The following is a 22158-nucleotide window of genomic DNA, read 5'->3' on the forward strand; positions in this document are numbered from 1 at the left end:
CATGAAAATGGTGATTTTTAGTCATTGAGCCATTGGTTCTTCAGGCAAAAAAAGTCCCACCATATCTCAAAGTGTTGGTTATGTATGTTGAAATAGTATGTAGTTGTAGGCTTGTGACTTTAAATTATCAAGAGTTAGGAAATTCCAATGTTCACATTTTTTGTGAAATGATGCTTTAACATGGCTTTATGGATATTTCCCACAATCTTATTGATAAATTCACAATTATAGAACATATAAAGTTGGAATTATGATTCTGAAGTCAATCGAGATTTTAATTTAGTTAATTTCTCATTTTATTCTATTTCAAACATTCATAAAAAAAAAAATTATTTTTAAAATTTGAACTGCCTGTTTTCTTGAAACATATCAGTATTTGTGATTGCAGGTACAGTATGTATGTGGATTATTTGCTGACTTTGGTATTATGATTGTGTTCTTGTACAGCAATGTTTAGACAACTGAATTGTGATCAATGTACTAATACCACACCTTAGTTGACTGAATAGTTGATTAGAATACTTGAAATACTCCATCAGACACGGTTTATTCAATTTAAATGCAGCAAGTATTAGCAGCAAGTAGTCCATTCTTTGTATGATTCTAATATCCCCTTCAGTCTACCATCTACTTGTGGTTGGCATCTATTTTATTTCAAACTTGCACCATTCAGCTTGGTACATACTTGGCCATGTACCGATATAACTCGTTTCGTTTACCTGTGTTCTTGAATTTCTATGTAGTAATGTACAATAGCATGCATCAAGGGGGTCAGTCCAGAGTGATGCTGCTTCAACCTAATTCTGAATAAAATTTGTTGGTGTCTCACTCATTTTTACTGAGAATAGTGGATTATCAATTTCACATACACACTGAAATTTGTATTTCTATGTGTCAAGGCACAAAGGGAAGTCTTTAAGTTCACCCTTTGTGTTACATGGATATCTCTAAAGCCACTTTCTTAATTTCAATGTAACTTAGGATGTGGGTGCTATGGAAAATGCAATATACAGAAATATATTAATTACCTAATTTCATAATATTAAGCAGTTTTCAGCATTTCAAAAATCACTCAATGTAGTTCAATAAAACTTGGTACATTGGTACACTTGAATTATCAGCAGACTTAATTAATATTTAGCTTGTAATCCGTACATTAATTATCAATTTTAAATTTTCACTCTTGTATGACATATGATTATAATAAATGAATATTGTTTTCATACATGTATAATTAGCTGTTCAATTATGATTTAAATGGTGATGGTAATGTTGTACATATATATATATATATATACTATTTGTGTGAAAACTGTGGAACATTCCATGTACACAGTTGAATTATACCATCAGAAATCAGTAATTTGGGGTTTATCAACAGATTGGCTTTGCTTGGCACCTTGAATGAATCAGTGTTTCAATTTGTTTTCACAGATAGCTAGTAAAAGTTAATGTTCTGTTTAGTGTTGTATCAGTTTCTTTAACTGCTATTAAAATGTAGGATGGCATATTATCTTGTGGATAATGAGTTTAACATATTACAGCAATGTACTGAGGCACACTAGGTTACCAGCTAATTTGCATTTGAATGAACATGTTAAACATATCTATTGTTATGGTAACATTGTGCATGTTTTGTCAGCTTTCTATGACCATTGCCACTACTCTTTGTATACCCTTGGAGATAACTCTTTATTTCAATATAGACCCTTAAATATTTCTTTCAATAGTTCGTGTTAAAAATCAAGTCATCTCTAATAACTCATCTTTCCAATTAACAGGTTTGAACTTGGTAATGGTATTAAAATGCAACTTGCTTATTTGAAAGCAAAGGCCATCTTTTCAGTGTTATACTATTGTGGAAGGTTTTCCCCCCAGGCTATGATGGTCAATAGTCACTATAGCATGTTTCCTTCCAACATGATTGACATGAAAAGAACTCTATTCATCAACTTAGTACTTCCATTCTTTCAGTTTTAGTTCCTAGTAATATCCGATATTTTGTATTGGCATTTCCACATCCTACACTGTGACACTAGTACTGGGCTTCAGCTCATCTTACATCTCACACTATACATGCTCAGTAAGGTGTGGATGCCATTAAGGCAAAACTCCTCCCTAAACTCCTCCCTTGACATTCCTCAGAAAAGTAGTCCCGTACTTGCGCACATTGGTCATTGAATATGCATTACGTCCAGAGTAAACAGAACTGGAATCCCTGTCCCACAGAGTTTGTGCTATTTATAACTAGATATTAAGAGATGAGAAAATAATGAAGCCCTGGATAGTGTCCTTCCAACCAATTACCTCTCTGTATTATAAGTAGACATTCCACAACCACTGGGCTTCTCCATTCAAGTCATTATCCAAAACCAATCTATGTTAATGTTACTTTATCAAAGTTCTAGCTAATTTAGACATTTAAAATATATATATATATATATAAACCTCATCTTGTGTTATTTTATAATTGGAATTTAACTGTTATTTCTGCCTATATGCAGTGAATTAATCTGTGTGTATGTATTGCATAATTGTGTTAGTGTAGTATTACTAGTGTTTATTATATTATCAACACACTGCTCAACTTGTACAATATAGGGAGAATGTTGTGAGCGTAACATGTCCATGTGAAAATATGTCACTCTGATGTTTGGTAGGTTCTGGCCACCTCACTTGTAATTGCAGCTATCACAAACTTTATTATAATATGATAGTTTAACATAATGTTATGTGTGGTCTGAATTTTTTACCTCTCCTTATTGTGTCTATAACACATTTACTACATCATATAATGCAGTACACGTTACTATGGCAGACTAACATAATTTCTAATAATTTCTGTGAAACTGATACGCTAAAAATATGGTTATTTATGGTGAACACCTTCATTTGTTCAATAACTTACTCTGTAACCATTTTGTAAGTCAGTTATTAAATAATTGTAAATAAAAGCCGAATTAGTGAAAGTTTGTAATGACAGTCTCTGTGTAAGGTGTTGTATCATTACCTCTAACTGCTCTATTGGTACTGTGTATATATTATTATATCAATTATTGATAGTTGAGAATTGAGGTGCCAGTGAGTGGAACAATACAGTAGTGTAGTTGGCCAAACATTTACTTAAGTCTGGTCTGATCAAACAAATGCTTCTCACTTTGCAAGTGCCAGTGGATGCTTGTTGTGTGTACTATTGTTGTTAGGTTTGTTATTTCATTGCTGCATTCTTTCCATCGCTCAACACATTCCGCTTACCTATTCTTCTGTTAAATACTGGTTTCAAAAGGGGTGTGAAACTTGCAGAAAAAAGAAGAAAAAAAGGGGGTTGTACACAGAATTCCATCTCACCTGGTTTCGTCTTCTGCCTTGTACAAACTCACTGTAGCTCCTATTTATTCGTTTTCATATGCCATGCATATTTAAAGGGAATTCTCACCAACTCTAATTGGGTTATCTTCAATGTTTCCATGGTGATTAAATGTTTATTTTTCATACACGGTATCAGCTGATCAACAGGTGTCAATGTTAATACACTAAAACCTACTGTAGAATACTTCATTTTCGCTTGGAATTTATTTTCGCTAGTTTCGCTGAATGGATGATTCTGCGAAAATAAAATCCAGCGAATATACTTTTTTCCTATATTTCACATTAAATTCATCAAAAATCAGTGAAAATAAGTTCCATACAAAACGCCCAAAAAGCCTTTTCAGCAAAAATTAGTTCCAGCGAAAATAAAGTATTCCACAGTATTTTACATTGGTACATGCTGTGATTCTCACTTTATTGGAGACCTGTAATCATACCACTGAATGCTTGATAAGGTTGATGCATTTTGTCAAGGTTTAGTTACCTTTTTGAGATGATACGTTTCTGATTATTACCCAGGACTCCTTGTCTTTGTTTCCACATATTCAATCTTGCAGCACAACTTGCAACTTGTGTGACACTTTGAAGTAATTGCCTCTATGATGATTTATAAAATTAAACTACGTGATAATTGTCATCTGTGTGTTTTGTGTTGCGGTATATACTAAGTACTTTTATTTGAGTTCTACTATCATCACTGTTTTTATCCTGGTCTCCTTCTAGAATTTTGGAATAATATTACTTTACCTGATCTACTTTCCTCAAGTATTAAGTGTGTGAATAGACAGACATGTTGCCATGTGAGTGCAGTGATTGAAACAGGCTGAGTATAAGTGGCTCCACAAGTCTTAGTTCTATTCACCATAGAGATAATTATGTTTCTTTAACCTGGTGATCGATTCAATTCCACCTGACCTCTTCTAAGACTGGGTGTTCTTAACTGTCTACTAAATAGTACAGGGAGGTCTTACTATTCTCTCCGGCATTGACTATAATTTATGATGTGTCTTTTCTGCCACTACTCCGTGTTTCTATTGTGTAATATTACAGTGCTGTGATTGATAAAATTTACATCATTTATCATGTTATGTTTAATTTCCTGTGTATTCCCATAAGACGTGGATTGCACATAAATCTGCTGTACAGAAGCCGTAGATTCCCTTCTTCCATCTAAATTAAATTCGAAAAATTGCATGGTGTTCAAAACAGCATTTAGTCCCTGTTCAGATGAGCCAATGTTATCCATCGCTGTCTGTCTGTCTGTCTGTGCAGTTGCAGTATTTTAATAATGCAGCAGATATCAAAGTTGCATGTTGATGACGAATAATGTTTCAAGAGCTCTGCAATTTTTAAACCAAATTTTGTTATTATAATTGTTGTTTTTTTCATGATTTTTAACTATTAATCTCTTCAAACCCATTAATGCTTGTGCAATACAGTGCAGCATCATTTCAGCTGCATAAGCAAAAGGTATGCTTTGCTACAGTGTGATATTGCCATTACTTCGTGTCAGCTTTGAATAAGTTTTGCCTAAAATTTCTATAATTATTTTTCTCTGTCTGAGTAAATGAGTTAATCTGCTTTAAAACTCCAACTTCAATCAATAAGTGTAATAAATGACAATAAAACTACTTTATTACAACAGTACTCTTTTGAGATAACCTCTGGCTTGCTTAGGTGTGTTCGACTGTTAATTTCCTATCTTGCATTCACATCGATATTTAATTATACAAAATGGAATAAATATTTGTTCTTCAAACATCATTATTAATCACAGTAAAAAACAGTATTTTTATTTATTTTATAAACCTTTTTTGTCCCAAGTTACATTTAACATTCACTTTTGTCACTTCTAACTTTTATTAAGTACACAACAAGTGCCTGCATAAAGTTCATCTTGCTACGGAAATCACATTCCATGTTTGTGACCATCTTCCTATAATAATGGCATTATGGCAATTTTATTTCCACATTGAATAATAATTTTTTGTAATGTAAAACTAATTCATAATAATTCATAAACTGGTTCATAATTTTTTTTTATGGGAAAGTTTTAAAAACTCTTAAAGCAACTGTTGTTTCAACAATAGTAAATTCAGCTAGTGAAAATTTGATTTTCTTATTTACATGTTGATATGGACAGGCAGTTTCTTACCTATCTCAGGTAAACAAGTCCTAATTTAAATGCCTGCAACTGTTATAAAAAAAATTAGTTATAGTGAAAAAATTGTATTTGTGACACCCAGGATAGTTAACATTGTAGTATAGAATGAACTGTAAATTCAATGAAATACATAACAACATAAAGGAGTATGTGAAGTGTACTGGAATATGGCCAGGGGATTAAATCATAATATAACTGAATGGTGTCTGCTCTACACTTTCTCACGGTAAAGCTTTCGTCACCTACTGCATTGGACAATTTATCCCACACATGACCAAAGTGTCCTCACGAATTGGCAACTAGTTTCCAGCATTCTATGGTTACGGAAATTCTTCAAGTAGGTTTAGGATGTTGACAAACTTTAAATAACCCCCCCCCCTCCCCCTCCCTCTCTCTCTCCCTCTCCCTCTTCCTATAGCTATAAACTTTAGTTAATCACTGGTACACAGGAAGCATGTGATGATCCGTTTAGTTATCCACTCCCTTGTGATGTATCGTTGACATTATGCATGACATTTGATGCTATACTCCATCTGAGAGAAATAATTGAACATCTGTTCAGTGAAAAGGTCAGTGGCAATGTACAGATTCCTGTCTGTTCCACCCAAAATTTTCTACTCTTTCGCCACAAGTGTAAGTCTATTTTAGGTAATTTGTAAACCACCTATTCTTTTTACAGCTATTTCAGGCTGACCACAATATAGATGAACAATGCAAGTTACTACCATTCATGTGTACAGGCTGGGAAAGATTTATTCTGCCTTACAAACAATAACTTTAAGCATAAATGGTTTGTAAACAAGTGGGTAGAAAAATAAGAAAGGAAAATTAAGCTATTTACTGATGGACTGATTGATTGCTACCTGAATAAGGTGTTATTTTGTATTGTGATTCTAAAGTTCATTGACATGATCAGGTCACCTTCCTCTTCACAACTATCAACAATCTTACTCTAACAAAGTTGTTGGAATAGTAATGATTCTTTCGTCTTCATTGTATTCGTACTGCCTGATGATTATTAATGGTACAACCGTTGAACTTTCAATCTTCATTGTGTTAATCTACTTCAAAATCCTGTATTAATTAAAAGGGCTGTTCATTGAAATTCCCCGGATCCATACTCAGTTTGTTCTATTGATGTATGAGTACAAACGTGGATTTTCAACATCAATAAACTTGAGAATGTTGAAATACAAACTGTACATGTATAAAAAGCGGTACTGAAAGGAGAAAGAAAGTATGGGTAATCTAATTTCAAAGACTTCTTTCTTCAGTAGTACACAAAAATTTCAACTTTTTAAACTGTTATTTGGTTGGCTATATTTGTAATCAGAATGTCTGTTGCTGGTCCGTTATCTATTCTTGACCTGTCTTAACAGTACAAGAAAAATGTTATTTGTGGTAACTAACAATTTAATATATTCCTTTAGTCATGATCAAATTGCTTTGATGTTCTTGTAATAACATGCATGTATGATATGTGTATGTGTGTTTAATTGTACCAGGTGTAATACAGTAGCATAGTTACCTATAGCCATATACCGCAAAGGTAGGTTCGATTATAACAATAGGGTAGGGAAGCATGATAGGCAGTGGGTGAAATATGATCTGCTGCTGTTACATTCCATTCCTTTATTTATCCCCTAACTGATCCAACCTGCCAGGTGAATGTAAACTGGCGAACATTTTTTGTGTAAATGCAATTTCCAAAGCTTTGTCATTTCAGTTCATAGATAGTTTCCACTTAGGAAAAACAAAACTGGAAATAAAGTCTTACTTTTGATCAGTGGAGGATGAAACCTTAATATATCAAATAAAGTCACCCAGTATTGTGATTGTAGATTTATCTGCATCTCAAACTGTAATACACAAATTGTAGCTTGGTAAAAGTGAGCCTGAATGTCAGATAGCACATCTATTCAAATAATAGGGAAATAAATACACCCTACACCTTCCTGTTAACTCAGATTAGATTTGCTAGTATTAGTATCTAATCTTTTCCTGTTTTCAAAATGAACTTACTTACTCACCAAATGGTGTTGTGTCCCATGTGTGTATGTGTCTTGGTTGTTTACATGTTCGTGATGTTGTTAAGATAAAGAGAATCAGTGTTTAACAGGCATGATATGTGGAAAAGCAGGTCAATGTCATGAAAAAGACATTTCATGAGAACTGAAAGTTTTAGGTAAACCATTATATGTAAAGTTTGTTTTTGATTTTTACATTACTGTATAATGAATTTATTGCATCCTTAGAAATAGTTTCCATTGGTTGACAGCAATAAAATGTTAGTAGTAAAATACAATACATATATTACTAAAATAAGATGTCAGTTATTGTTATTTCTCATTTCAAAAAATTATCACCTGATCACCTGTCAGTTAATCATCATTTGACTTCCACTTTCATTACTGCAAAAGTTATTAGAATACATAAAATAAGAAACAAAGGTACAATTGTTTGAGAAACAAGTCCAAAATATGCACATTTGCACCCGCTGGTTTCTATGATGAAGTTATTTGTTCATATCTCAAAATTGTGCTCATTGACATGAAATGAAAAAGTCATTAACCATATATACAATATACCAAAAATTACATAGGTTACATAGAGCAAATACATTATTCTTGTTGATAAGAATCGTTATATTAGTAAACATTTCAAAATAATTAACACTTTAATAAATTTAGTGAGTTCCCGGTGTGATAATACTATTCCATTATACATGTGCACAGCGAGATGTTCAGTGGTGCAAAATTTAAATTTGGCTCTAACTGCTTTAAAGGGTGTCTTTTACTGATTATAACTCACCAGAATTATCATCAAGCTTTAGATATTAGACGCACAGTGGCAGGTTGACAATTACTAGTCATTCACACATGAAGATAAAATAATGGTGTTTTCCTATTCAACTATACATGTAAATGTGTTCTGGTAATAGAACAACTTACAGGCAATGTTGTCACAGCAGATGTGAACTAGTGCTGATCAGTGAGACATTTGCATGGTGGTTGGCAAAAATGAAAACAAACTGCTTCTTAGTGTGACTGCCTTATAGGTGCATGTTCATTGTTCCAGTACTTATTATTTATGTTTGATTCATTGTAGACATTGTGTCGATGCACCAGAGATAATGTCAAAATCAGTATGGATTTGTTTGTAAAGGAATTTCAACCACATCGTTATGATGCTTGGAAAGCTGGGAAAGATCTGATGAGTATAGAAGAATGCCTCAATCATGTACCTGAGAAACGTAAGAGATTAGCAGCAGTTAATGCCACAGAACAGACGTAAGTACACTTCAGTATTTTACCTGCAGCCTACTCTCTCCAAATAAACTAAGTAGTAGTTGAACCTTCACAGTGGAATCATTCAACTTTCCGTGGAGTTCCATGTGCATCATTCAAACAGCATATTGACCAACAGTATCACAGCAGCTCACAAAAATTTGTCTTGCAAAACTAAAGCGATTCACAGTATCTAAAACAATACTTTGAGCATTTTCACTCCACCTATGCTAAGTCTTTGTATGTTTCCTATAATTAGAATAAAAATAGCCATTCACCTCACCAGAATTAATTTCTGATTTTCTGGTACTTTCTGGAGTTGTAATACGTCTTATTTGTCCACAGGTCACCTGACAAACATCAGAAATCTACTACACCCAGGAGGCATGGTACCCACTCACCACAATCACCAAAGAAAGAGAAAAGAACAAAATTATCAACACCTGGAAAAAGACGAGGAAGACCACCCAAATACTTGAAGATTAAAGAACTGCAGGAAAAAGTAGAGAGAGAAATACAGAAAACTATTCCTGTTCAAGGGGAAGAGACTAAAAAGAAGTCGAAAGAAGAAATAAAAGAACCTATTGTTGAAGAAACTGAACATCCAGTTGTTATTGCAACATGCACTGCCAAAGTTAAAACAAACACAACCACAACTGAAGAAGCACCTCCTCTTTTGGACAAGTATTCAATAGAGGAACCTATCCAAATGAGATCTGAAGAGGAAATTCCAGAATTGGATAGATACCCATTAGAAGAAACTAAAGAGCCTCGAGAGAAGAAGAAGAAAAGCAAAAAGAAAGACTTGTCTCATAAAAATGGAGATAGTCATAAAAAGAAGAAAAGAAAGAGGAGTGAGAGTGAAAAAATACTGAGTGTGCAGGATTTGGAAGAGATAGATGAGATTGCTGAGAAGGTACGAGATGAAATTGAACAATATGATAGCCTGTCAGATGAACCACCACCCCTTGTTATTGTAGCTAGTCATCAAGCTGACAGAGTTGTAAGATTAGTTAAGGAAAAAGATCATATCAAATCAGATAAAAAGAGGACTGTTGAAACAAAAGAAATAACTAGTGATGACCCTAGTGTAGAGAGAGTGAGTCGTGAAGAACCAGAAAAAAAAAAGAAAAAGAAAAGGAAGAGGAAAGATGATACTGGAGAACACATAATGCATCGCATGGCAACGACAGGTATGTCATTAACTTGTTATCATTTATCAGGAGTTGAAAGGTCACCTTTTTGGAGGCGAAAATTGATAAGTGGCATAATTGCTATATTAGTTGTTTATGCACTTGCTTAAATGACTGTGGTGTGTGTCTATGGTTATAAATTAATCACATTTACATGATCTAGTTTATAATATTTTTTTGTTTATGTGCTTTTATGGGAAATTGTTTTTCATATGGTGTAGGAATAATATAAAGAATACAAAAGGCACTGAGACAAACTCATTGGGCATCAAGGATATTGATGTCTTCATGGAGTTTAAACCTTGCTTCAACAGGAGCTTTACTGAAGTGTCTTTTCTCATTCTTATTGCAGTGATTCATTTAGGCATTTGGTCTGTGGCCAGTGATGTATAAATTGTGCTTTAAGGCAGATCACGGGCATTTGACCTGAAAAAAATAGGCGCAAAAAATTATCACAATTTTTTTTTTTAAGAATGTGCTTGTTTAGTTTAAGTCTTTACTCTCTTTACATCACCTTTGTTTAATAGACTATTGAGAATACATAATAAAGGTAATAATGATAGTATATCCCATTGTGCTCTTTCAGAGTCTGAATTACAGTGCAATTAACAGTAAAACTTGTCTTGTATGCAAATATTACAGTTAAAGTTTCTTTATTTAAAGATGATGGCACAAGTGCAGATGAGGCAGTCACCAAAATGGAGAGTGATCAACAGAGAGTTAAAAGTAAGAAGAATCCAATGTTTCGAAGACATCCAATAACAAAACCACCTCAGTCACCATTACCAGTGTCCAAAAATGATGCCACAAGTGAAGAAGGTAAGATAGCTCTGCTCTCTATAGTGTCATGTTGCTTTACACAAGTTCATTATTATATATTATATTATATTATATTATATTATATTTTATTCAAGCATGATCAGCAAACAGACATCACAGACAATGTTGATTACCTAGTAGATGACATCAATGCTTGCTAAAACAAGTAAATCAGGCATTTTAGTTTTTTAATGAACCAATTTCCAATGTATTTGCGTCGAGATAAACATTATATTGCTTCGTTCAAAAAATATAAAAACACAAATTTTGTGACAATTTTAAAATAATGAATGTATGCATCGATTTGGGGGAAAACAAATTGACAAACTTGTTTGTCTTTCTCTGGACTCTATCATTATTGGTAAACAACTGATCTAGCTATGATGAAGTTCTCATTTCTGTTGTGTATTAAATAATTACCGTAAAATTCCTAATTCAGGCCGCCGCTTTAATTAAAATTCATTTTTTCAATGGACGAATTCAGATGTGTGAAGTGTTGGTGCGGCTTTAATTAGAGCATTCACTTCGGTAACAGTGGGAATTTTTTCAGAAAACAAAGGCCAGAAGGGATAATGATATGCTAATGAGATGCACGACACTCGATTGCAACTTTGTTGCGATTCTGAGGCACTTTCGGATTTTTACACACAGACAAACTTGTACACAAACAAAATTTCACACTGTATAACATACTGCACAATAAATAATATCTACAAATATATTTGTATGCATTTGCAGATTACGGTACTGTATACTACAATCTCTTGAATAGACTAATTCGTTAGCACCGGTCACTCTTCTAGTAACCGTGCAGACAGCCGTCTGACACAGTCGATTGCGGCATGTTTGACTTCCGGCAGCGTGACTGTACATTCCATGTTTAATCTAGACATCGAGGAAATTAAAAGTCAATAAAAAAAAATGTTAGCATGATAACAAAAAAAATACTCAGTATATTATTTAATGTAATATATATTTATTTGCTTATTTTTTTTTTGATAACGAAAAGTATATTCTAAAAGAAATCAAAACAAAAACGAATGCATTCTTAGTAGCAAATGATCACAGTAACGGTCATGCTGCGTTTCACACAAGTGAATAACTTACTTGTTTTCGAAGTGTTACAATTGCTGATTATTAATCAGTAGTGATTACAATAATGTACAAAAAATAAATTCGTTGAATTGTTGTGAAAATTCAACTTAGTTTCACTGCAAGCGAATGATTTTGGTCACATATAAATGCTCGATCCGATACGATATCCGCCATGTTAGTTCAAACATCTGTAGTGACTTGAAACTGTTATGTTGACCTGATAGGTCAAGTCGCTAATTAACTAATCGAAACGCTGGATGGTGCCAACGTGATTAAATTACCATAGCTCATTTAAATATGTTAATGTTGTTCAGCGACCTCATGTAAACGAAATACAGAAGAGATTTACCGTTGTTGTAGTGCGATCGTTTGGCTTTGATTTTGATGGGAAAACGGCATGATTTTTTATTTAAATCAAGAAATTAGTTGTTTTCGAAAGATAAGCTGAGCATTGAAGAAGAATTTAACACTTTTGAAGATAATAACAGCTCATTGTCGAAACGCAGTTTACCCATTCACGCTACCCACAATAAACCTGTACTCTGGAATAAGCGTCAATGACTACGGAAAACCTTAATTAGACTCTAATTTAAGCGTCGGGAATCATTGAAATGTTCAAAAAATTATGCCTTAATTTAAAACTAAATGGTACATCTTTTTCTGAATCATGTGGTGGCTGTTTGGTTTGTGAAAGTTTGGGGTGCGGCTTATATTGCAGACTTTTTCCTGGGATCAAAACTTGTCAATTTCAACATGAAACAATGTCTCAATTTAGGGGTGCGGCTTCTATTAAAGTTGCGGCCTCAAATATGATTTTTACAGTATTATCAGCTTTTATTACTGTCACCAATAAAACTAACTGCATTTGTAAATGAAATATTGTGAAATTAATTTGGATATAAAAAACAATGTTGATTGTATTAAAGTGCTGAATGTATTGCCAGATAATATGTAATATGAATATGCAATTGTACAGTAGATTGGTTTCCAGTATTTCAACATCCATGCCAATTACTATAATTTTATTGACCCCATCCTTTGATAGATGCTCCTCAGTGTGCCCTGTTTAAGTTTTCAAACTGTAGAGAACTCAGACAATGTTAGATTGTATTTCACAATTGGCATACTTTTATCTGAATATTCTTAGATATCTCATCGGGTAGTGAAGATAATATTGATGGATGGGCAAAGAATCTGAATGGTCTTTGGGTCACTCAACAACCTGACTTCAGTAGTGAAATAGATTTCAATGCCACTGTTGCTCTTGAAGATCCACACTGTGCTATATGTCAGTTATTCAAACCTAAAAGTGTAAGTATTATGCACACATCCTGTAATAGTGAAATTACAACTTGATTATTGATATTTTATTTGGCAATTGACGACACAATGCTATGCCAATCGATACATCCCTTTTTGAGTGCATCAAAATGTTGTCTTTGCCTTCTGTAAATCTCTCAAAATAATAGTTTATATCATCTTGTTATTGATCAGCAAATATCCTGTTTGAGCCAAAGTAATAATTTGAATTAGAAATGCATGAAAAGTTGTCCTCAGACTATCCTCAGGTAACCTTTGCAGTCAGTGCTTTATCAAGTCTATATCGTTGTCTAATCTGTTTGGTTTCAGAATCAAACATCAATAACTGTGATGACACCACCATTATTGGGCCAAAAGTCAACAGTTCTTGTCTCAGAGATGTGTTTTGCCAGCAATAGCTCTGATAGGGCACCAATTAATACAAGTCAATTAATATCTAGTGATGGTACCAGTGAAATCCTTGTGTGTTTTACTTGTAGTGTTGCTGTACATGCAAGTAAGTTGTCACCTCACATTTATCCTATTAAGAGAGAGAACAAAATTTCTTTTAAATTTTTTTCAAAAATAATTGTTGATTTACACACAAATCATCATTTTTACCAATATGAATTATGGTATTTGAAAGAAAAACTGCATTAAAAATGCCAAAAATGTTTTTTTTTTAAACTATTCCCTTTGGAATTCTTATAATAAATATAATAGTATTAGCAGTTGAATAGTATTTTTCAAAGAAGGAATCAATGATGAATGGTTCAAAATTTTACATATTTTTAAGTAATTTTCTAAATTTTCTTCAATTTTGAGCCAAATGGGCATAATTTTGTATTGCCTGCAGCTCTTGAAAAAAAAAAAACACAGAAACAATGATTCAGATTTATTTTGGGTGTCTATTCAACTTCAGTCAACATTTTTTCCGAAAGTCAAAATGAAGAGTTTTCCCATAATTATCATCAATATACTCATATTTTTTTACCTTGAGGACTAAAAATGTTATCATGCATCATTTCTTTCCCTGCCTATCACAGTTGGTTAGATGGCCTAAGTTCCTTTAACTCTGTTATTACTTGCATGTGATTTGAGAGTAAATTGAGTGTTTATGTTATTGTCCCCAAAGGTTGTTATGGTGAATTTGAGATATTAGATCGTGAACATTGGCAATGTCGACGATGTGCAAGAAATGCTTGGGAAGCTGTAAGTATATTAGCTGTGTTTATACTGACTATATATTATCTATCAATAACTTGCTTTATCTTGAATTCCAAAAGCAAATTATCTGCAATGCTTGAGCAATCTAGCTAAAGAGAAAACTGTCATATTGTTTAAAATATTTAACAATGATTTATCATTTAATTTGACAACATGGAACAAATTTGTTAGTCCCATTTGGACAAAATCTATCAAGTACTGCAACATCATATGCTTTTTGCATGTGTAATTCTTTGAGATAGTAATAGATAAAATAGTAATTTTATCCTAATAATTTGTGTAATTCTTTGAGATAGTAATAGATAAAATAGTAATTTTATCCTAATAATTTGTGTAATTCTTTGAGATAGTAATAGATAAAATAGTAATTTTATCCTAATAATTTGTGTAATTCTTTGAGATAGTAATAGATAAAATAGTAATTTTATCCTAATAATTTGTGCTATGCTGTTGACATTTGTTTTGTTTTCCTATAAACGTGATGTGATTCATTATCACATGCATAACACATGTATCTCCATATTGAAAAATACCATGAGATACAGGTTTTTACTCTGCTGTTATATTCTATGACACACACCAAAACTATTTTTATTACTCACTTTAAAACAAACAGAATTTTATGTTGTTATGGTCTTTAACATTAAGTATACAACAGGGATTGTACATTGCAAAGTGCATAAATAATCAACAACTTCAAAATATTTTTTCTACTATATGTTCTCGAATAGCTTTGTGCTCTCATAGATTAGTGACTGCTAAGCACTAATAATGAATCTGATTATTTCTGTTATTTTTCTTCTTACTTAGACGTGTAAATTATGTTGTTTGCGAGGAGGAGCATTGAAGCCTACTACAGATAATAACTGGGTACACATGGTGTGCTCTATAGCCATTCCTGATGTGTCATTTGTTAATGTCAGTCACAGAGAACCAGTTGACATCTCAAGGATACGACCTGCAAGACTACGCTTGGTGAGTGGCCATTGTACATTGTACGTGTAATGTCCTGATTGCAAATTGATTTCATTTGTAATACTCAAAATGTTACTTTTACAGAAATGTGGCTACTGCTATCCTATTGTCAAGCAGCCTCACATAGGTGTGTGTATACAGTGCTCATTAGGCAAGTGTGTGTCATCGTTTCATGTCACTTGTGCCTATGCTGCTGGTGTAACAATGGAACCTGATGATTGGCCTTATCCAGTATCTGTCATATGTCTCAAGCATTCAAGTAGTAAAAGAAGGGTGAGTCACTGTTGCAGTATTATAATGTACACTTTATGAAATGTATATAATTCAGACACCCAATATTTCAATTTCACCGCAAGTCTATCATCCCCAACACGTATAATTTTCAAATAAGCACTTTACTACATGTAGTAGTAATTATTATAAAATAAAGATGCAACTCTAGATCATGATTTAGATGAAGTAGACTGCCAGCTCTCATCCATTAAAATGGTTGGTATAGCACTGTATTTATAATTCAATGATTTTGTGTAGGAGGAGAAGCGACCACTGCCAGAAGTCAAGATAGGCCAGAGAGTGATTGCTAAACATACAAATCGTCGCTATTATCATGCTGATGTGACAGATACAACACAGCAGATATTCTACCATGTAGACTTTGAAGATAATTCACGAAGTGATGATCTCTATCCGTGTGATATTGTTGTAAGTATTTCACAATTTAATATACTGGTGTAGACCATTGTTCTGTTTTATCCTTCTCACCACCTGTTATCTCTTTTCTTCTCAAATTCACACAATAGCCCTGTTTATAGTTTGCACTTTCCTTCAAAAGGCTCGGACAGAAATAGCCAATTTTTTGAATAATAGCTAATGGCTCCAAAATTAAGGTTCATTTCTAGATATATTGAAGAAAAAAAATGCAGAAAAATTTGGGTGAAAAAGTCTGGTGGTTAAAAGGTTAGCAACAGAATAAATAATCTACCCAGTGACTAATAATAATACTAGTAATAGTGTGACTTTAATGAGTCTTGTCTAGATATGTAATAATGATAATGTGGATCATTATACAGAGTCATGACTGTGAACACTATGGACCACCACCTGAAGGAAGTGAAGTAGCTGTGAAATGGACGGATGGAGTCACCTACAGGGCTACATTCAAGGGATATCATACAGTTACTTTATACCATGCTGTCTTTGAAGATGGTTCTCTTGTAACTTTGAAAAGGGAACTTCTTTACACTGAAGATGAACCACTGCCAAAAAGAGTTCAGTCAAAACTGGTAAGTCATTGGGGTTGTTTTTCTATGTTCTGTGTGAACAACGTCAATCTGGTCACTCCATCATAAACAGTTATACTCTGGGGTAACCAGTACATTAGTCACATGCATACTACACACAAATGAATACATGTTAAATGTCTTGTCTTCTGCCAGTTGTTAGCTCAGCTATCGACAAAGTTGAGTGGAGCTATTCATATTAATGATTGTCCGTCTGTCATCGTTGTCAACTTAAAAACTTATTCTGTGCGAGTTTTATACCCTCTACAAATTTACCACGGGTGGTTCTTTCTCAGATTTGTTCTTTTGTGTATTTTTTTTTTAAATAGCTAAACCTGATTGATTTGATATTTCTTTCTTATTATGCACCTAGAAAAGTGGAGCTATGTCACACAGCTGGCTGCTTACTTATTTATGTAGTCTTTTAGCTTTGTCATAGAGTATAGAATTGAATTCTCTTATTCTCATTGATAACTATTATCTCTCTCCCTCAGTCAACAGCCACAGATATGCAACATGATATATTCTATACTAGCCCTATAGTGGAAGAGAAACATAGAAAAGTTAACAGTCGATATGCATCATTGACGTTAAGAGATGGTAGTACAACAGATGAAAGTTTGACAGGGGATTATGTTACCATGCATGGTGATGAAGGTGGCCATATGTACTTTTCTCATTCGTCTGCGTTGCCGGTAGACTGGTCAATGCCATCCGGTTCTGCTTATGAAGGTGACTCCACAATGTACCACCAAGTTTAAGTTTCATGTACAAATCAGTTTGTAAGATATTAAAGTTTGACTATAAACTTATTTTCTATGATGTTCGCAGATTATCTGTTGATGTGCTTGTATATGTACTAATATGTAGTGCTGTCTGGCTTTAGTTAATCACATACTACAATGTAGTTTCAAATTTGTTATGCAGTCACTATTCCTTTATTATTAATTAATTAGAGGAACTGTATGCAGTTTATGAATTGCGGAGTGTATTCAAATACATGTGTTCCTGTACATGTTTAGCGTTTTGCTGCCTCTTGTATAATAGATTATTAGTCCACGCTTCACAGTGATTAGACTAGATAAGATTTTCTACCAAATTGGACAAGAATTTTTTCTTCTAAAATCGTAACCTTGTACAAAGTGTGATGGGATTTTTTTTAAAATTATTTTTGAAAGAAGTTGTATTTTTCAGTGATTTTGTTGACTTTTTCATTTCTAGGCAGATAGCTCATTCAGGGATGTTTTCAGTTGTCAACAATGTGACTACTCTTTGTTATTCAAGAAGAGTTTCTTGAACTTCAAATTAAACAAATTTGTAGTAACTTTGACTGAATGTGGAACAGCTTGTATATATTGTTTTCAATGCGACTGTATTGCATGGAAAAGCATGCCTCGTTTGTTGCTTGTGATGAAATGCAGCAATCCATTTCTCAACTTGCTATTCAAGAATCCAGCAAGGTGCCAGTTTCCATTGTAAACTTTTCTTGAAATTTAAAACTTGTATTAAGCTCAGTTACTAACATTATTTTTGACCTGATTAAATATTATTTTTACTGTTTATACCAGTGATAAACCATTCGTTCTGTACATATAGTACTTTTTTTCGTAGTTACTCAAAATTTGTCTCTTTATAGACTGATTTCATAGATTCATCTCACATATGGTTTCCTGAAAAATAATATGTGCAAGGGATTGTATTATTGAATTTAATAAGTGGGTTGACTGGAATAAAAAAGAGCAACAACTTTTTAAATTAATACTTCTTCATGAACAGTAGTATTTTTACTGGTAAATATTGCGAATATATAGTTGATGAGTGGAGTTAGACAGGAGGGGGATTTGACATCTTTCATACACGTACATATTATATCAATGGTCAAGTTATTGCTCATTCAGCTGTTTGCTTTATTGTCAACATACCAAATTAATATAACAAAATTAAATTATCCAAAAAAAAAAAAATTTGAAAAAAAATGTATATGTTTTATGTTGATATTGACAATATATGTGTCATGTATTCCCCTGTCTGAATATGGGGGGTTTCTACATAAATTATTGGTTAGCTTCATTTGAAGGGAAACTGCTTAAAATAATTAAAATTATTCTCCAAGACTGCATTGAACAGCTCATGCTGTTAGTCACAAAATTGTCTTGTTTTAGTATTCAATACAACCAGTCTCTCTGCCATAAACTCTATGTAGTAATGTTTTTTTTTCTAATTTGAATGTACATTGCACTACAATAGTAACATTTTGTACATGACAGATCATATGAATTGAAAAAGTCTGTTAATTTATTTTTTGGCTTTTCTTTATGCAAAATATGTTAAGCTCCTTATATCCAAGTGCGTAGATATATATTTTTTGTTTGGAAGCTGATAGTTTTCCTGTATTTGTATCTTAATGTTTTCTTATACTTGAATAAATGGCATTGAATTCAAGTAAACACTATATATGCATTGTTGCATTGTCTGATTTCAAATGCAATATCGGCTGATGAGTTATGTGAGATAGAACACTGCTGATTCCAAATACAATATCGGCTGATGAGTTATGTGAGATAGAGCACTGCTGATTCCAAATACAATATCGGCTGATGAGTTATGTGAGATAGAGCACTGCTGATTTCAAATGCAATATCGGCTGATGAGTTATGTGAGATAGAGCACTGCTGATTCCAAATACAATATCGGCTGATGAGTTATGTGAGATAGAGCACTGCTGATTCCAAATACAATATCGGCTGATGAGTTATGTGAGATAGAGCACTGCTGATTTCAAATGCAATATCGGCTGATGAGTTATGTGAGATAGAGCACTGCTGATTCCAAATGCAATATCGGCTGATGAGTTATGTGAGATAGAGCACTGCTGATTCCAAATGCAATATCGGCTGATGAGTTATGTGAGATAGAGCACTGCTGATTCCAAATGCAATATCGGCTGATGAGTTATGTGAGATAGAGCACTGCTGATTCCAAATGCAATATCGGCTGATGAGTTATGTGAGATAGAGCACTGCTGATTCCAAATGCAATATCAGCTGATGAGTTATGTGAGATAGAACACTGCTGATTCCAAATGCAATATCGGCTGAGTTATGTGAGATAGAGCACTGCTGATTCCAAATGCAATATCGGCTGATGAGTTATGTGAGATAGAGCACTGCTGATTCCAAATGCAATATCGGCTGATGAGTTATGTGAGATAGAGCACTGCTGATTCCAAATGCAATATCGGCTGATGAGTTATGTGAGATAGAACACTGCTGATTCCAAATGCAATATCGGCTGAGTTATGTGAGATAGAGCACTGCTGATTCCAAATGCAATATCGGCTGATGAGTTATGTGAGATAGAGCACTGCTGATTCCAAATGCAATATCAGCTGATGAGTTATGCAAGGTAGAGCACTGCTGATTCCAAAAGCAATATCGGCTGATGAGTTATGCGAGATAGAGCACTGCTGATTCCAAATGCAATATCGGCTGGTGAGTTATGTGAGATAGAGCACTATTGATTTAAAATGCAGTATCGGCTGATCAGTTATGCAAGGTAGAGCACTGCTGATTCCAAATGCAATATCAGTTGATGAGTTATGCGAGATAGATCACTGCTGATTCCAAATGCAATATCGGCTGATGAGTTATGTGAGACGGAATACTGCTGATTTCAAATGCAATATCGGCTGATGAGTTATGTGAGATAGAGCACTGCTGATTCCAAATACAATATCGGCTGATGAGTTATGTGAGATAGAGCACTGCTGATTCCAAATACAATATCGGCTGATGAGTTATGTGAGATAGAGCACTGCTGATTTCAAATGCAATATCGGCTGATGAGTTATGTGAGATAGAGCACTGCTGATTCCAAATGCAATATCGGCTGATGAGTTATGTGAGATAGAGCACTGCTGATTCCAAATGCAATATCGGCTGATGAGTTATGTGAGATAGAGCACTGCTGATTCCAAATGCAATATCGGCTGATGAGTTATGTGAGATAGAGCACTGCTGATTCCAAATGCAATATCGGCTGATGAGTTATGTGAGATAGAGCACTGCTGATTCCAAATGCAATATCAGCTGATGAGTTATGTGAGATAGAACACTGCTGATTCCAAATGCAATATCGGCTGAGTTATGTGAGATAGAGCACTGCTGATTCCAAATGCAATATCGGCTGATGAGTTATGTGAGATAGAGCACTGCTGATTCCAAATGCAATATCGGCTGATGAGTTATGTGAGATAGAGCACTGCTGATTCCAAATGCAATATCGGCTGATGAGTTATGTGAGATAGAACACTGCTGATTCCAAATGCAATATCGGCTGAGTTATGTGAGATAGAGCACTGCTGATTCCAAATGCAATATCGGCTGATGAGTTATGTGAGATAGAGCACTGCTGATTCCAAATGCAATATCAGCTGATGAGTTATGCAAGGTAGAGCACTGCTGATTCCAAAAGCAATATCGGCTGATGAGTTATGCGAGATAGAGCACTGCTGATTCCAAATGCAATATCGGCTGGTGAGTTATGTGAGATAGAGCACTATTGATTTAAAATGCAGTATCGGCTGATCAGTTATGCAAGGTAGAGCACTGCTGATTCCAAATGCAATATCAGTTGATGAGTTATGCGAGATAGATCACTGCTGATTCCAAATACAATATTAGTTGATGAGTTATGTGAGATAGAACACTGCTGATTCCAAATGCAATATCGACTGATGAGTTATGTGAGATAGAGCACTGCTGATTCCAAATGCAATATTAGTTGATGAGTTATGTGAGATAGAACACTGCTGATTTCAAATGCAATATCAGCTGATGAGTTATGTGAGATAGAGCATTGCTGATTCCAAATGCAATATTAGTTGATAAGTTATGTGAGATAGAACACTGCTGATTCCAAATGCAATATCGGCTGATGAGTTATGTGAGATAGAGCACTGCTGAATCCAAATGCAATATCGGCTGGTGAGTTATGTGAGATAGAGCACTGCTGATTCCAAATGCAATATCGGCTGATGAGTTATGCGAGATAGAGCACTGCTGATTCCAAATGCAATATCGGCTGATGAGTTATGTGAGATAGTGCACTGCTGATTCCAAATGCAATATATGCTGATCAGTTATGCAAGATAGAGCATTGCTGATTCCAAACACAATATCGGCTGATCAGTTATGCAAAATAGAACACTCCTGATTCCAAATGCAATATCGGCTGATGAGTTATGTGAGATAGAGCACTGCTGATTCCAAATACGATATTAGTTGATGAGTTATGCGAGATAGAGCACTGCTGATTCCAAATGCAATATCGGCTGATGAGTTATGCGAGATAGAGCACTGCTGATTCCAAATGCAATATCGGCTGATGAGTTATGTGAAATAGTGCACTGCTGATTCCAAATGCAATATTGGCTGATGAGTTATGCGAGA

The 22158-nt window shown here is 34.1% G+C and overlaps 1 protein-coding gene across 1 annotated transcript in view; it reads left to right on the plus strand.

The window, feature by feature from the left end:
- LOC100329036 (jumonji domain containing 2c) overlaps positions 1-18672 on the plus strand; it is a 40495-nt gene extending 21823 nt beyond the window's left edge. The window contains exons 8-18 of the mRNA XM_006813305.3: positions 8642-8823; positions 9166-10013; positions 10677-10832; positions 13075-13238; positions 13557-13743; positions 14362-14438; positions 15264-15428; positions 15513-15701; positions 15960-16130; positions 16499-16711; positions 17203-18672. Of these exons, the coding sequence (XP_006813368.3) occupies positions 8642-8823; positions 9166-10013; positions 10677-10832; positions 13075-13238; positions 13557-13743; positions 14362-14438; positions 15264-15428; positions 15513-15701; positions 15960-16130; positions 16499-16711; positions 17203-17469 (2619 nt within the window). The 3' untranslated portion in view covers positions 17470-18672. The remainder of the gene's footprint in view (positions 1-8641; positions 8824-9165; positions 10014-10676; positions 10833-13074; positions 13239-13556; positions 13744-14361; positions 14439-15263; positions 15429-15512; positions 15702-15959; positions 16131-16498; positions 16712-17202) is intronic.
- The last annotated feature ends 3486 nt before the right edge of the window (positions 18673-22158 follow it).

Source organism: Saccoglossus kowalevskii, chromosome 9 (assembly GCF_978046115.1).
Source record: "Saccoglossus kowalevskii chromosome 9, keSacKowa6.1, whole genome shotgun sequence".
NCBI lineage: Eukaryota > Metazoa > Hemichordata > Enteropneusta > Harrimaniidae > Saccoglossus > Saccoglossus kowalevskii.